At 45.2% G+C, this 14,393-nt stretch overlaps 1 protein-coding gene across 4 annotated transcripts in view; it reads right to left on the bottom strand.

Annotated features, from left to right (window-relative positions):
* Positions 1-5,861, bottom strand: part of ZNF318 (zinc finger protein 318) — a 44,435-nt gene extending 38,574 nt beyond the window's left edge. For 3 of the 4 annotated variants that reach the window (XR_004300195.1, XR_004300194.1, XR_004300196.1), the window contains exons 1-2: positions 5,318-5,773; positions 2,376-2,527 (exon numbers count right to left, since the gene is read on the bottom strand). Coding sequence is in view for 1 of the 4 variants with exons in the window: in XM_032409778.1 (XP_032265669.1) it covers positions 2,376-2,527; positions 5,318-5,773 (608 nt within the window). In the remaining 3 variants the exon portion in view is untranslated. Of the gene's footprint in view, positions 1-2,375; positions 2,528-5,317 lie in introns of all 4 variants that reach the window. The other variant, XM_032409778.1, reaches the window with a different exon arrangement.
* Positions 5,862-14,393: the final 8,532 nt, after the last annotated feature.

The raw sequence follows: 14,393 nt of genomic DNA, 5'->3' as shown, positions 1-14,393 counted from the left end.
ATGATAGGGGCGCCTGGGTGGCGCAGTCGGTTAAGCGTCTGCCTTCGGCTCAGGTCATGATCTCAGGGTCCTGGGATCGAGCCCCGCATTGGGCTCCCTGCTCTGTGGGAAGCCTGCTTCTCCCTCTCCCACTCCCCCTGCTTGTGTTCCCTCTCTCGCTGTGTCTCTCTGTCAAATAAATAAATAAAATCTTTAAAAAAAAAAAAAAGTATATGATAAAAAAAAGAAAAGAAAAGAGAAGAAAAAAAGATCCTCCAGAGCCCAAACATCCCATTCTTTTCCTCTGCTGCTTCCCCAAAATGCTGGAAGAAAACTGTGTGCTTCTGTCTTTTCCCTAAGGCAAATCGGAGGGAAAAAATCTTGCTCTTTCAACCTATGTCAGGGCAAGGAAGAGTTAAGAATTCCATGAATGAAACATACAATGTGCAGAGTACTGTTAATAGGGGAAACTGACCTCACATCCACAAATCTTCAGAAGCTGTCTTCATTCAACCTCTTCATGTTCCCTTTCCAGAATAAGTTAACATTAATACACACAGAGCTGCCAAGGTGAGAACATGGACAACTCTGGCAATTTGGCTGTAATCCAAACTGGATATAAAATTTAATATATTCAATAAGGGAAGAGAAAGAACACCAGGGTCCCAGGAAAACATTTATTTATTTATTTTTAAAGATTTTATTTTTAAGTAATATCTATACCCAACATGGGGCTCAAACTTACCACCTCAAGAATAAGAGTCGAATGCCCTACTGACTGAGCCAGCCAGGTGTGCCCAGGAAAAAAATGTAAAAACCTACATAGAAAGGACAAAAATGCCTGGACCTGGAAATGGTCCAGCTGAAAACTGGACACGCTATCAGGAGACATCCTGAGAACGCCAATGGTTCTATGACCACGTTTTAGTAGACAGTAATTATCTACACAAACCATATTGAGCAAAAGTACAGGGAACAAAAATCTATATAATGGACTAGTACCTCCTTCTATTTTTCTTCCTTAAGTAATCTCTACATCCAACATGGGGCTCAAACTCATAACACTGAGATCAAGAGATGCATGCTCTACCGACTGCACCAGCCATGCGCCTCACCGGTAGCTTGTCTCTCTGAAACACTTAATTCTGGAAAGAAAACTACTGTCCCAAACTCCCTAAAAGGAAAATTTTAATTTTTACAACTTAAAAAAAGACAATTAGCTCTCTGAAGCACACGTGCATAACAAAGCTTATGGAAAGGGGAGGTGACAGCCTAGACTTAACAAGAGGAAATGCTAAAGTTACCTCAAAACCTTAACAAGGAAGGAAGAGAGTCACACCATGCACCACCTACTCAACCATCTCCCAAAATAGAAGCAGCCAGAAGGGCAAGGGCTTTTGCCTCAATTAAGGGATATAGCCACATACCTTGAAGCCATATCTTCAGAAGCTTATGTTGTATGACATAGAACTGTCCTGCCTTGCTTTGCCACATCAAATTGCCACTGCAGCTTTGAAGTAAATATTACCAAAGGGTAGCACTGGTCTTCAGACTTCCTGTCCAGCTGTCCCCCACCTGTCTGCCGATGCTCAGAGTACCACCGCATGGACAGCCTCAGTTTGTTAAGAGCATCACATTGATTTGTTGCTACTGCTAATCATTTATTAAAACTCCCAGTATGCTGGGCAGAGACCGTAACAGACATGGATCCCAGCTCTCAGAAAGAGTGCTTTCCCTGTACTCCCATTCTTATTTACTTTGGTGAGGTGAGACACACCTAATGTGATTTCTTCCCATATATAGTTAAGTTCCTAACACCTGGGACCTATATTTAACACTCTGTGGAGCGTATTTGTCCTTCCTCAGCACTCCAACAATTGTAAAGTAGTAACTGAAATTAAACATTTTTAAAGAGCTTTAACTTTCTATTAATGCTTATATATTTAATATAAATACATATATTAGACACGAATTTATCTAAGCCCTTTCTGAACCTCTATTTCAACCTGATCAAGCTGAAAAATAACACCACTAAAACAAGATTTCCTATTTTGTCCAGAACTTTCCTTTGTAGGAAGGATCCTAGTTCCAGTATTTTAGAATCCTTATCATCTCAACTGTTTTTAATCTGGGGAACTCTGTTTATGTCCCTTCAGCTTTCCAGGTGGACCAGGATGACATTCTAAAGTCTTTTCTTCTACATAATTCTTTCAGCAACAGAGTCTGTATCAATATACTCTCCCCACTAGAAAGCCTTTTCCAATGTTATACCTTGTACTGGACAGAGGGCATAACTTCAGTGCTGGCACCACTCTTTCAAATACATTATTCAGAAAAGAGCAACTTTTCTACCTTCAAGCACTATTATAGTGTGCCCTGCCTCAAATGAAGCCTACCTGTCCACGTCCTCCAGATTATCCACTGGTGACCCCAGTCGATCACTAAGCCGCCGCCGTTCTGGTATGCCAACACAGAAATGGTCATTACCAACAGTGATCCTTAAGCTCTGTTCCAAAGAAGAGTCAGAACGCAGACCAGGAGAGCGCCTCTACAAAAGTAAAAGATAATGTTAATAGTCTATAGGGTGAAGACAGCCCAAAAATGTACTCCTCCTTAGTTATAAAGTTGTCACCCAACAAGGAGAGAAATGGCTATGGTAAGCTACTACCCCCCAAATAAAGCACATTTAAAAAGTCATCTTCTTAGATGAAAGACCATACTTCCAACCCTCCCCACCAGAGACCTTTTAGTCTTTCATTTCCTAGTACTGGGCATGGGACGAGAAGAGTAAACTGAGTCTGTTCTCAGAATGTATACATTTCTAGTGAAGCAAGCAAGCAATCAAAAAATGGGTTTTTTTTTTAAGTACTTCTGATAGCAGTAAGTGCTATAAAATCATTAAAACATGATAACATGGAAGAGATTAAGGAAAAGGAGCTACTTCAGATAGAATGGTTAAAGAAGGCTTTTCTGAGGTGATACTATTTAACCTGACACTTAAATGATGAGATGTCAGCCTTGCAAACAGATGGAAGGATGTTTCAGGCAAAAAGAACAAGCTCTGTAATGAGCTTAGCATGTTTTGGGTAACAGAAAGGCAGCCAGTGTGACTGCAGCAAAGTGACAGAAGACAGGCAGAAGCCAGTTAGGAAATTTGGATTTTATTCTTAGTGTAGTAAGAAGCCACAGGAAGATTTCCAGCACAACAGTGATATGATCTGACTACGTTCTTCCTCCAGATGCTTGCATTGCTCATACTCTCATCTCCTTCAGGTCTTTAGTAAAAGTCACCTTCCCAGGCCATCCCTGGCTAACCCTATTAAAAAGTATTAACTCCTTTCTCTGTTTTTGTTTGTTCTTAGTACTTAATTCTATTTAACATGTCAAAATAATTTACTTCTCTATCTTACTTATTATCTGACTCCCTCTCGCAGAATATAAGCTCTACGAGGGCAGGGGTTTTTGACTGTTCATGTTGTATCCCCAGTGCCCAGAACAGAGCCTAATACATGCTAGACGTTTAATAAATACTTCTCAAATGTATAAAATGAAGATTTAAAAAAATTATCTTGATTGCTGGGTACAGAATAAACTGGGTGGTAACAAGAGTGTAAAGGATCCTAACAGACAGGAAGTAATAGGACTTAGACTAGGGAGATGGTAGGAGGACAGTTTGGGGATGTATCCTGGAGGTAGAGCTGACAAGTTGGATGAAGTGACTGACAGCCTGGACTTGGGAAAAGGGAGATGATCACTGTTTCTGGCTGAGCAATGGGTGATGTCATTTACTGAGACAGAAAAGCCTGGAGCACTGGAGAAAAGGGAGGTTATGGAAACTAGTATTCAACTTTCTTTGCTTCCTCTGTAGAAGTGCTTGCTTCTTCAGGCTATAGCTGCTCAGCTATGAAAATCTTACAACATAGTGACAAGTCAATTCACCTATGACCAGAGTACGTAGAGTACTCTCACTCCAATACTTTTAGAAAGCCACCCCACCCATCCCACCTGAGAAAACAGAAACTTTATCATGGGGTTTAAAAAAAAAAATTGGTGAACTGAAAATAAAAACCAATTCCAAAACACCAGCGCCAGGCCAGAGGTGGTTACTGTGAAAGGTCAATATTACATCTAAAATTTTTTTTTTTAAGATTTTATTTTGGGGGGGCACCTGGATGGCTCAGTTGGTAGAGCATGTGACTCTTGATCTCAGTCATGAATTCAAGCACCACAGTGGGCATGGAGCCTACTTCAAAAAAGGGAAGGAAGGAAGGATGGAGGGAAGTGAGGATGGAAGGAAGGAAGGAAGGAAGGAAGGATGGAAGGCAGGCAGACAGGCAGACAGACACACAGAAACACAGAAAGAAAGATTTTGTTTTAAATAATCTCTCCACCCAACCTGGGGCTTGAACTCAAAACCCTGAGATCAAGAGTCGCACCCTCTACCAACTGAGCCAGCCAGGCACCTCTAAACTAAACTTCTTAACCTCATGTTCTGTCCCTTCAGCAGGGAAACAAAACCGTTAAAATCACGCGTGCCAGGAACCAGGTAGATATGGACTGAATCACAGCTACACCACTTCTTAGCTATGTGACATTAAGTTGCTCAAACCTCTCTTAGCTATGTGACATTAAGTTGCTCAAACCTCTCTGGATACCTCAGCTATTCAATAAGGAACAATTTTCACTGCCTCTCCTCAAAAGGTTGTGAGTGTTCAAAGAGAATGTGTGAAGTGAAGGGCTAGGCATAATCCTGCCACATAACTCAGTAAGTGGTGGCAGTTATTACAATGACTGGATACGCACAGCTCATTTCGGAGAAGCAGCTCCTATTTGCTAACAGTTTACACTCAAGGTGTCTACACTGATGGGGGTTTAGGCAACCCTAACTGGCCACAAAGACATTTCAGCTTCTTTTCTAAGATCCGAGGGGCAGCTCAGGTCTAAGGGGATACCAAACCACGGAACTCTGAGGCAACATCGACTACTGAACAAGTACCAGGCACACGGTTTGGAGGGCATTCCCCTCGCCCTGGCAAACTTTTCCGCATCTCACCCAGAGTGAGAGAAACAGCCTATTCCTGAAATGGTGCACTGCCTCCCGACCAGGCGCCCGTACGGGTCCCGAGTCCGTTATTGTGCAAAAGAGGATCCCGGGGCTGACAGGGAACCTCCAGGTTCGGGCGCCGCTGAGGGAGCCCGTGGGGGGTGGAGGGCCCTCGATCCTGGGACTCTGGCCTGGAGGCCTCGGGGCGCCCGTGCTGCGGGAGTTTCTGGAAGCGGGAAGCCCGGGTGAGGGGGCTAGGGTATAGAGGGAGTCCCGGTCGAGGGGTGGGATTACCCGGCTGCCGCTGTCGCCTGGATGGTCTCCGCGGCCGTCCCGGGCGAAGTCGGCGCGGGACTCCCCTCGGCTGCTGCCTCGGAAACCGGCCGGGCCCGGCGGGAAGAGTCGTCGGCCCCGCGGCGGCGACGGGGAGCCACGACGGGCCCGCGGCGGGGAGGGGGAAACGCGACGACCCCGCGGCGGGGACGGTGAGGCCCGGCGGCCGCGGGGCGGGGACGGGGAGCCGCGGCGACCCCGCGGCGAGGACGGCGAGGCCCGGCGGCCGCGGTGCCCTGAGGGCGAGCGGGGCCGGCGAGCGGGGTTCCGCGACGAGGAGGAGCCGGAGGGCGGCGGCGAGGTGCGGCGAGCCGGGCCTGAGGAGGAGCCGGAGCTGCGGCCGGTTCGCGGGCCGCCCCCGCCGCTCTCTTTAGGCCGGTGCGAAGAGACGGAGGAGCGGGCGCCGCTGCGGTACATGGCTCTGGCAGCAGCGGCCACGGCGGCAGCTCCGACCCGGCGGCGCCCTGGACGCGGGGCCCCAGCGCGCCGCTGCAGCTGCAGTCTCGGCCGCCACGGCCGCCACGCGCCGCCCCCGCAGCCGGAGCCGCCCCCTCCCCTCGGCCCCGCGCCGCTCCTGGGGCCCGGCCAAGCGCGCGGCCGCGGCTGGCGGTTGGACGCGCGAGCACGCGTCCGACACACCCCCCCCGCCCTCCGGGGCTCCCCGCTCCTCCACTCAGGGAGCGGCCACAGAAGCCAGAAGTGGGGAGGAGCGCAGAAGCCGGAGCCAGGCAGGGCGAGGGGCGGGGAAGCGGAGCGCGCGACCTGCGCCCCGCACGCTCCGCCCCAAACCGGCAAGATGGCGGCGGGTGAGCCGCCCACTTCCCCTCCCCCGGCGGCCACGTGACCCCGAGGGCTCCGCGCGGGTAGGCCCTGGCGGAAGAGAAGGGATTAGCGGGAGCTAAACTGGCCTTTTCGGGGATGCTCGAAGCCTGGGGACGTGGCGGGAGCATCTTAGCCCTGTCCCTGTCCCTGTCCCCCAAACCTGTTCATTTACGTAGGGACAATAAATGGTTATAAGTTATGGGAATACAAATAACCCCAAAACGTTAGGTATGGCGAAGGTATGGCAAGAATGACCACCAACTCCCCGGCCCCCACAGAAGCCACAGCCATCGTTTTACTTTCCATTTTGCCTGAACTCTGGCAATAGAAATTGGGGATGGGATAATGCAGAATGGGGATGGGTTGGGGGACGAAGAGTCAAACCCAAAGCAGACATCAGAGTAATCTGTTTGCTCTCTCAACCAGAATACTTCTGGTCGTGGGGAAAGTCACTCACTGCCAAAGGGTCCGTATCATGACAGGAGGCCTGGAGAGTTTTTGTGAGCGATTCAGAACCCCCATTTTCCTGGACGCTTCGCTGCAGTAGTCCCCAGTTTCAGCCTGCAAACTAAATGCAAAAGTCAAGAAAATGTTAACACATAAAAGAAGAAAAACAGTGGTCAAAACATGAAAAAAAAAGTTGACCCTAACCAAACTCTTCCAAACAAAACAGTGCCTTGACGGTTTTCATCTATCAACTAGAAACACAAAATCTGAAATTGGTATGAAAATCAGGTTTCTGATTCCAAAGCACAGGCAGAACAAAAAAATTTTAAACCATAAAATTCCCATTTTTTAATTTATGTTTCCATATTAAATTTAAAATATATCTAATTTCACGTGTTTGTATAATGGCATCTGCTTATAACATAGCTCAGTAAGAATAAATTCTTTTTAAAAATATTTTATTTCTTTTTTTAAAAATATTTTTCTTTAATTTTTTTTTTTAATATTTTATTTATTTATTTGCCAGAGAGAGAGAGAGAGCACAAGCAGGGGGAGCAGCAGGCAGAGAGAGAGGCAGGCTCCCTGCTGAGCAAGGAGCCCAAGGCAGGACTTGATCCCAGGACCCTGGGATCATGACCTGAGCAGAAGGCAGACACTTAACGGCCTGAACCACTCAGGCACCCCAGGCATTTGAATTTTTGATTCCTGACTTTTGGGTTTCACGGCTTAAGGTCTTCATCATGTCAAGGTTATTAGTATATTCCATATATTTTTTTAACACTTGAATGATTCTGTTTTCCAAAGTTAGTTTATCTGGAATTTTATGTCTGAATCCTTACATAATCAATCTATTAAGTTAACATCTAAAATTACTTTTCATGGATGGATAGTCAATTTTGTTCAAACATGAATTGGTATTACCTGTATAGTGGGAAGTAACAGTGAGGGAATGAATGAAACTTGCCAAATGCTCATCATCCACATCTTAGTCCACTTCTGCTGTTTTCTTTTAGTTGTGTAATTTAACAGTGAAGAGATTTTGTTAATGGGATTTCTTTGTGAAAAGAAAACAAAATACCAGTATCGATGGAAATATTGATCACTGAGAAAGTGATGGCTCTTAACCAGAACATATGAGTTATATGTAAGGTTTCTGTACAGTTTAAAACATTTCATAATGCGTCCTATGCAACAGAGACCTCCACTCAGAGATTTGATTACACCAGCTAAATAGCATAAAAGGCCTGTCAGAGTGAAAATGGGGAAAACTCCTGCTCAAAATATAACCTAGAGTCCGTTTTTTTAAACAATAAACTTTCTAATTGTCTGCTTCCAAGCAGAGGCAGCCCATGGAGCACATCATAAGGATGGATAACAGCTTCTATAGATGAAAGCTCCCGGAGGTACAAGTCACATGATACTTGCTTTAGTTGTTTTCCAGAAACTAAGAGGCCCACTGCCACCCAGTTCAGATGGGTCAAGACCTTCTTACTGGGCTTGCGCAAATGTCCACAGGTGACCTTTTGACATGGAGGAGACTGAAATCTCCACCCCCTGATCATGTCAATACCCCATCTTTGAACGGGCGACATAGGAAAAAGCATGACGATGGACTGCGCCTGCGTAGATCAACAATTCCTTGACCTTTAGTCACTCTTTCTAGCTTCCAATCCCATTCACCCATGCTCTCCCTAAAATCCCATAAATGTTCAAGACCCCTTCTCACAGGAAGGGAGCTTTGAGACTTGTTCTCCCATCTCCACACTTGGCTGCCTTGCAAATAAATTCCTTTCTCTGCCACCTATCTGCAAGTCTCAGTGATTGGCTTGCTGCGCATGGGGCAAACTGAACCTGGTTAGGTAACAACTGAAGGGTGACAGTGTATGTAAGTTGAGCTGCCATATAAAATAGTCCAGGGGCGCCTGCGTGGTGCAGTTGGTTGAGCGTCTGACTTTTTTAGCTCAGGATGGTGAAATCCAGCCCAGCCTGGGGCTCTCTGCTCAGAGCCCCAGAGTCTGCCTAAGACTCTTTCTCCCTCTCCCTCGGCCCCTCCCCCTGCTCTCTCTCTCTCAAATAAATAAATAAATCTTAAAAAATAAAATAAAATAAGATAGTCCAGAGAAGATGATTTTAGTCATCTCTGGCTTCGTGACATCCGGAGATCTGGGAATCTGGCAGACCTTAGCAGGGTGCATTGTTACCTGTGTTCCCTTTCATTTGGGGCACAAAGGATACTCCCTTCCTTCTTTCAGAAAGGGGGCCATGTTACTATTTCTAACCACTATAGGCTGTGAATGGAAGCACTTCCGGGCCCAATCAGGAAAGAATAGTTGTAAGATTTCCATGCTCTCTCCTCCCTTGCTGTGGCAACTGAGAAAGCCACATGTTCCAGATGGTACGGCCTGTCAGCCTGGGTCCCTGAGTGACTGTGTAGAGCAGAATACCACACCCTACCCTGAGTTGAACATATACCATGAGCATGAAATAAAGCTTCGTTGTGTAAAACACTGAGATTTTGAAGGATAATTTGCTACCACAGCATAACCTCCTGAATGTGACTATTATGAAGGTGTTTTTTGGTGGTTTTGTTTTCTTCTCATTTGTATTTTCTGACTTTTGGGTTATTTATATAACTTATATAAAATTTAAAAACCCGTTAAATTACTTTGATGAAAAAATAATTTAAAATATGTGGCACCTGGCTGACTCAGGTAGAGCATGCAACCTTTGATCACACTTCATGAGTTCAAGTCCCACGTTGGGTGTAGAGATTACTTAAAAATAAAATCTTTAAAAATAAAATAAAAATAAAAAATCTGCCAGAGGGCTATGCCCTGCCTTTATTAGCCTATATATGAATTTTGGTTACCCATGCTGAAGAAAATGTTAATAGGTGTTTACAGATACTTGGAGTCAATATATATTTTTTTAATTTTTAAACGTTGGGGCACCTGGGTGGCTCGGTCGTTAAGCGCCTGCCTTCGGCTCAGGTCATGATCCCAGGGTCCTGGGATCGAGCCCCGCATCGGGCTCCCTGCTCAGGGGGAAGCCTGCTTCTCCCTCTCCCACTCCCCCCTGCTTGTGTTCTCTCTCTCGCTGTCTCTCTCTCTGTCAAATAAATAAATAAAATGTTTAAAAAATAATAATAAAATAAATAAAATTTTTAAACATTTATTTATCTTTTTACTAATCTCTATATCCAATGTGGGGCTCAAACTCACAACCCCGAGATCAAGAGTTGCATACTCGGGGTGCCTGGTTGGCTCAGTTGGTTAAGTGTCTGCCTTCGGCTCGGGTCATGATCCCAGGGTGGGGCTCCCTGCTCTGTGGGGCTTCTCCCTTTCTCCCTCTCCTTCTGCCTGCCACTTCCCTTGCTTGTGCTCTCTCTCTCTCTCTGTCAAATAAATAAAATCTTAACAAAAAAAATCTCTCTTCTTTAATCCTTCTCTAATACTGAATAACTATTTTTATCAAGGGATTTGGCCTCCATGGGATAAAATTGGAAAACACTTCTGCTTCCCCTTCATATCTTCCTTCCGCATAGTTTTTTCCATGCCCTGCATGAAACCTCTTGCAGATCCCTTCACTTGTTAAGTATTTTTCAGTCACAAGAATAGTCTTACTGCAGTAGTGAAAATATCTTGTCCAGGGTAACAAGTACAGCTCTAAACCTCATTCAAGCTAACGGTTCTCCCCTTCCCCAGCTCTTGGCGGCTACAGACGTGATACTTACTGTGCTGAAGGGAGGTGTGCCAGGCTTCTCCACATCCCTGCCTTTACTCCTCAGTGTATATTTGTCCTCTCTCGCTGGCCAGCTGCTATTTCTGAACTGCCCTCCCCCAGCATTTGGTGCAGGAAAAGAAGGGATTAGGGGGAAAGGGCAGTCTTTCCTGGATGGTGCAGGATACTGTCATCTTCCAAAGTTCGTTCCCTGTGGGCATGGAGGATTCACAAATGTTGGCTCTTTCTCTCCTATGTCACCTTCGTAGGCTTTTTTCTGACTCTCCTGCTGGGACCTAGGTAATGCCTCCTCTCTGGTTGACTGCCTATTACTTTTCTCCCCCCAGCCCCTGGCCCTGTAGAGCTTCATCCCACATAAAACTCACTCTCCTGCATCTCTTTCCTCTCCTGGCACATATCACGGGAAGGATTGATTGATTGATTGATCGATTTTAAGTTTTTATTTAAATTCCAGTTAGGTAACATACAGTGTAATATTAGTTTCAGGTGTACAATTTAGTGCTTCAACATTTACATACAACACCTGGTGCTCAGCACAACACGTGCCCTCCTTAATCCCCATCACCTATTTTCCCCATCACATCACCCACCTCCCCTCTGGTAACTGTCAGTTTGTTATATAGTCTGTCAAGAGTCTGTTTCTTGGTTTGCTTCTCTCACTCTTTTTTTTCCCTATGCTTGTTTGTTTTGTTTCTTAAATTCCACATATGAATGAGATCATATGGTATTTGTCTTTCTCTGACTTATTTTGCTTAGCATAATACTGTCTAACTTCATCCACCTCGTTGCGAATGGCAAGATTGCATTCTTTTATGGCTGAGTAATATGTATATGTATACACACACACATACACACACACCACATCTTCTTTATCCCTTCATCAGGCGATGGACATTTGGGCTGTTTCCATAATTTGGCTATTATACACAATGCTGCTATAAACATTGAGGTGCATGTATCCCTTTGAATTAGTGTTTTTTATTCTTTAGGGTAAATACTTAGTAGTGCAATTGCTGGGTCATAGGGTAGTTCTATTTTTTACTTTCTGAGGAAACTCCATGCTGTTTTCCACAGTGGCTGCACCAGTTCACATTCCCACCAACAGTGCAAGAGGGTTCCCCTTTCTCCACATCCTCACCAACACCTGTTGTTTCTTGTGTTGTTGACCTTAGCCAGTCTGACAGGATCCTTTTAAAATGATTCCAGGTTGGTTTCCCTCTAAGTGCACTTGGCCCACAGGACAACTTATGCATCTTGCCCTGCTGGCAAGGGCAGGGCCGCTCATTCTCCATGCCACATACCTTACTTGCCATCCCAGGGAAGCCAGTCAGCCCGCATCTTGCTTTTGGACTTCATCAGGTGAGAGTTAGGATATCACTCCCTATGGACTGCCATACCCCACACCAGGAGATATAAGCCAAACATTCTGAGAGGTGCTAATGGAGCCTCCAACTCACCTGGCTTTAGGCAAAGGGGACAACCCCTCTCCCTCCCCAGAGTGGCAGAAGAGAAAACTCAGAACCCATAGGTAACTCTCCAACACAATCCTCTTTCTCTTATACAAACTGTAGAACATTAGTAAAGCTGGCAGACTTGGTCACAATCTCTTCTCATCTCCCTTTGAGGTGGTGGTGGGGGCAAGGGTACCTGGGATCTATTGTGTTGCTTTCTGCTTTTGAGGCCTTTGCTGAAACTCCAAAGACAACAGGAAGAATCTAATTAACATCCTGTCACAACTGTTGTCTGTCATCAATTCAAGAAACTCTTACTAGATGTCTGGTTTTTTTTTGTTTTTTTGTTTTTAAGTAGGCTCCATGCCCAGCATGGAGCCCAAAGTGGGGCTTGAACTCATGACCCTGAGATCAAGAATTGAGCCAGACCAAGAGTCAGATGCTTAACCAACTGAGCCACCCAGGTGCCCCCTCTAACTTTACTTCTGATGAAAATAGTGAGATGGGTTTACACACACACACACACACACACTAGGGGACAAATAGCAATGACAGATAAAATTTGAAAAGGGAAGGGGCACCTGGTTGGCTCAGTCAGTTAAGTGTCCAACACTTGGTTTCCAAGAGATCAGGTCATGATCTCAAGGTTGTGAGATCGAGCCCCACATGGGGCTCTGTGCTCAGTGTGGAGTCTGCTTAAGATTCTCTCTCTCCCTCTCTCTTTGCCCCTCCCCCCAATCTCTCTCTCAAATAAATAAATAAATAATTTTTAAACCTTTGAAAAGGGAAAAGAGACCTAGGCTTTAAAGCCAGATAAAGCTCCCCTATGAATATGCGCAAATCTCACAGACCCCCTAGGTTTTGAAATAAGTCTAGAAGTAAGGGTAGCAGTTAGAGATTTCACTCCTGTGTATGGAGATATAAGTGCGTCCCAGGAGGTGGAGGATCTGGGACAGGTTTTCAGCTTGAAACAAAGGACAGTCCCACCCTTACATGCAAGCTGAACACAACTATTGCCAACCTTCTGCTTGGGTTTATAATTTTATCAGAAGCTGTGTGCCAAGTCGGTGTGAGGACAAAAATGTTGACAGTCCTTAGTTGAGAACTGAGCCTAAGCACTCGCTGCTCAGTGAATGGAATGGCAGGACTTTGATATCACTAGTTTCTATATACTAGCAATAACCAATTAGAAAATATGATTTTATGTTAAACATGGTGGATTCAATCCACGCATTATCACTATTAAGTCCCTAAACTCCTCTAAAATGACAGTAAAGGGGGTGCCTGGGTGGCTCAGTCGTTAAGCGTCTGCTTTCGGCTCAGGTCATGATCCCAGGGCCCTGGGATCAAGCCCCACATCGGGCTTCCTGCTCAGCGGGAAGCCTGCTTCTCCCTCTCCCACTCCCCCTGCTTGTGTTCCCTCTCTCGCTGTGTCTCTCTGTCAAATAAATAAATAAAATATTTTTAAAAATAATAAATAAATAAATAAATAAAATGACAGTAAAGGGTTTCACTTGTCTGATTTTTAAGGCGTATCCTCATACATGCAACCTGTAAGTGTGAAGGACATAATGCCAGGCGGGGTGGAATTTTGATCAGTGAAAGGCAAGAGCCAATGAATAATTTTCTTCCACTTCTTCCATTACCTCACCTCTCCCAGGATGGTCTTAAGAAGCAATTTGTTTATTGAGGACACAGTCCCCAGATCCAGCAATCACTTTGATTTAGCGGCCGAAGCTGATAAAACCATCCTCCTGTTGGTTCTCCTTTCTTTCCTGCATCACTCTCCTTGTCCCTCACACCTGTTCCCTGGACTCCCTAATAATACAATGACGCTCTGGTTTCTGGGGAACCAGGCTAACACAACTGACAAGGAAAAGATCAATATATTTGACTTCATTACAATTAAGAACTCCTGCTTATCAAAAGACACCATTAAGAGAATGGAGTCAGAAAAGGTATATGCTGCAAAGAAAAGGGACTCATAGCCACAATATATAAACAACAGTTGTAGTACAAGAAAAAGACAGACACTTTGATCAAATTATGGACAAAATACTTGAGTAACTGATCAAAAGTGGAAATCCCAATGGCTAGTGAACATGCAAAACCTCACAAATAATCATGAGAATGCAAAGTAAAACCATGATGAAATACCACTTTACACTTACTAACAGGGCTAAAATTCCAGATGTTGGTGAGGATATGGAACAAGGGACATTCACATTCACTGCAGTTGGGAGTGTAAGTTGGCACAGCCACTATGGAAAACAGTTTGGCATTATCTACTAAAGTTGAAAATGACTATACAATTCTATTCCTAAGTATATATCCTAAGAAATGTACATGCAGGTCTTAGAATTACTGTACCGGGAGATGTATATAAGAATGCTCACATAAGGGGTGCCTGGGTGGCTCAGTCAGTTGAGCGTCCGACTCTAGATTTCGGCTCAGGTCATGATCTCAGGGTTGTGGGATCGGGCTCTGTGCTCAGTGGGGAATCTGCTTGGGATTTTCTCTCTCCCTTTCCCTCTGTCCCTGCTCCCGGTTTGCATGTTCTCTCACTCTCTCTCTCT

Source organism: Phoca vitulina, unplaced genomic scaffold (genome assembly GCF_004348235.1).
Source record: "Phoca vitulina isolate PV1807 unplaced genomic scaffold, GSC_HSeal_1.0 scaffold11, whole genome shotgun sequence".
Classification (NCBI taxonomy): Eukaryota; Metazoa; Chordata; class Mammalia; order Carnivora; family Phocidae; genus Phoca; species Phoca vitulina.
The sequence above is the reverse complement of the archived record's forward strand: the minus strand, read 5'-3'. Positions and strand labels throughout refer to the sequence as shown.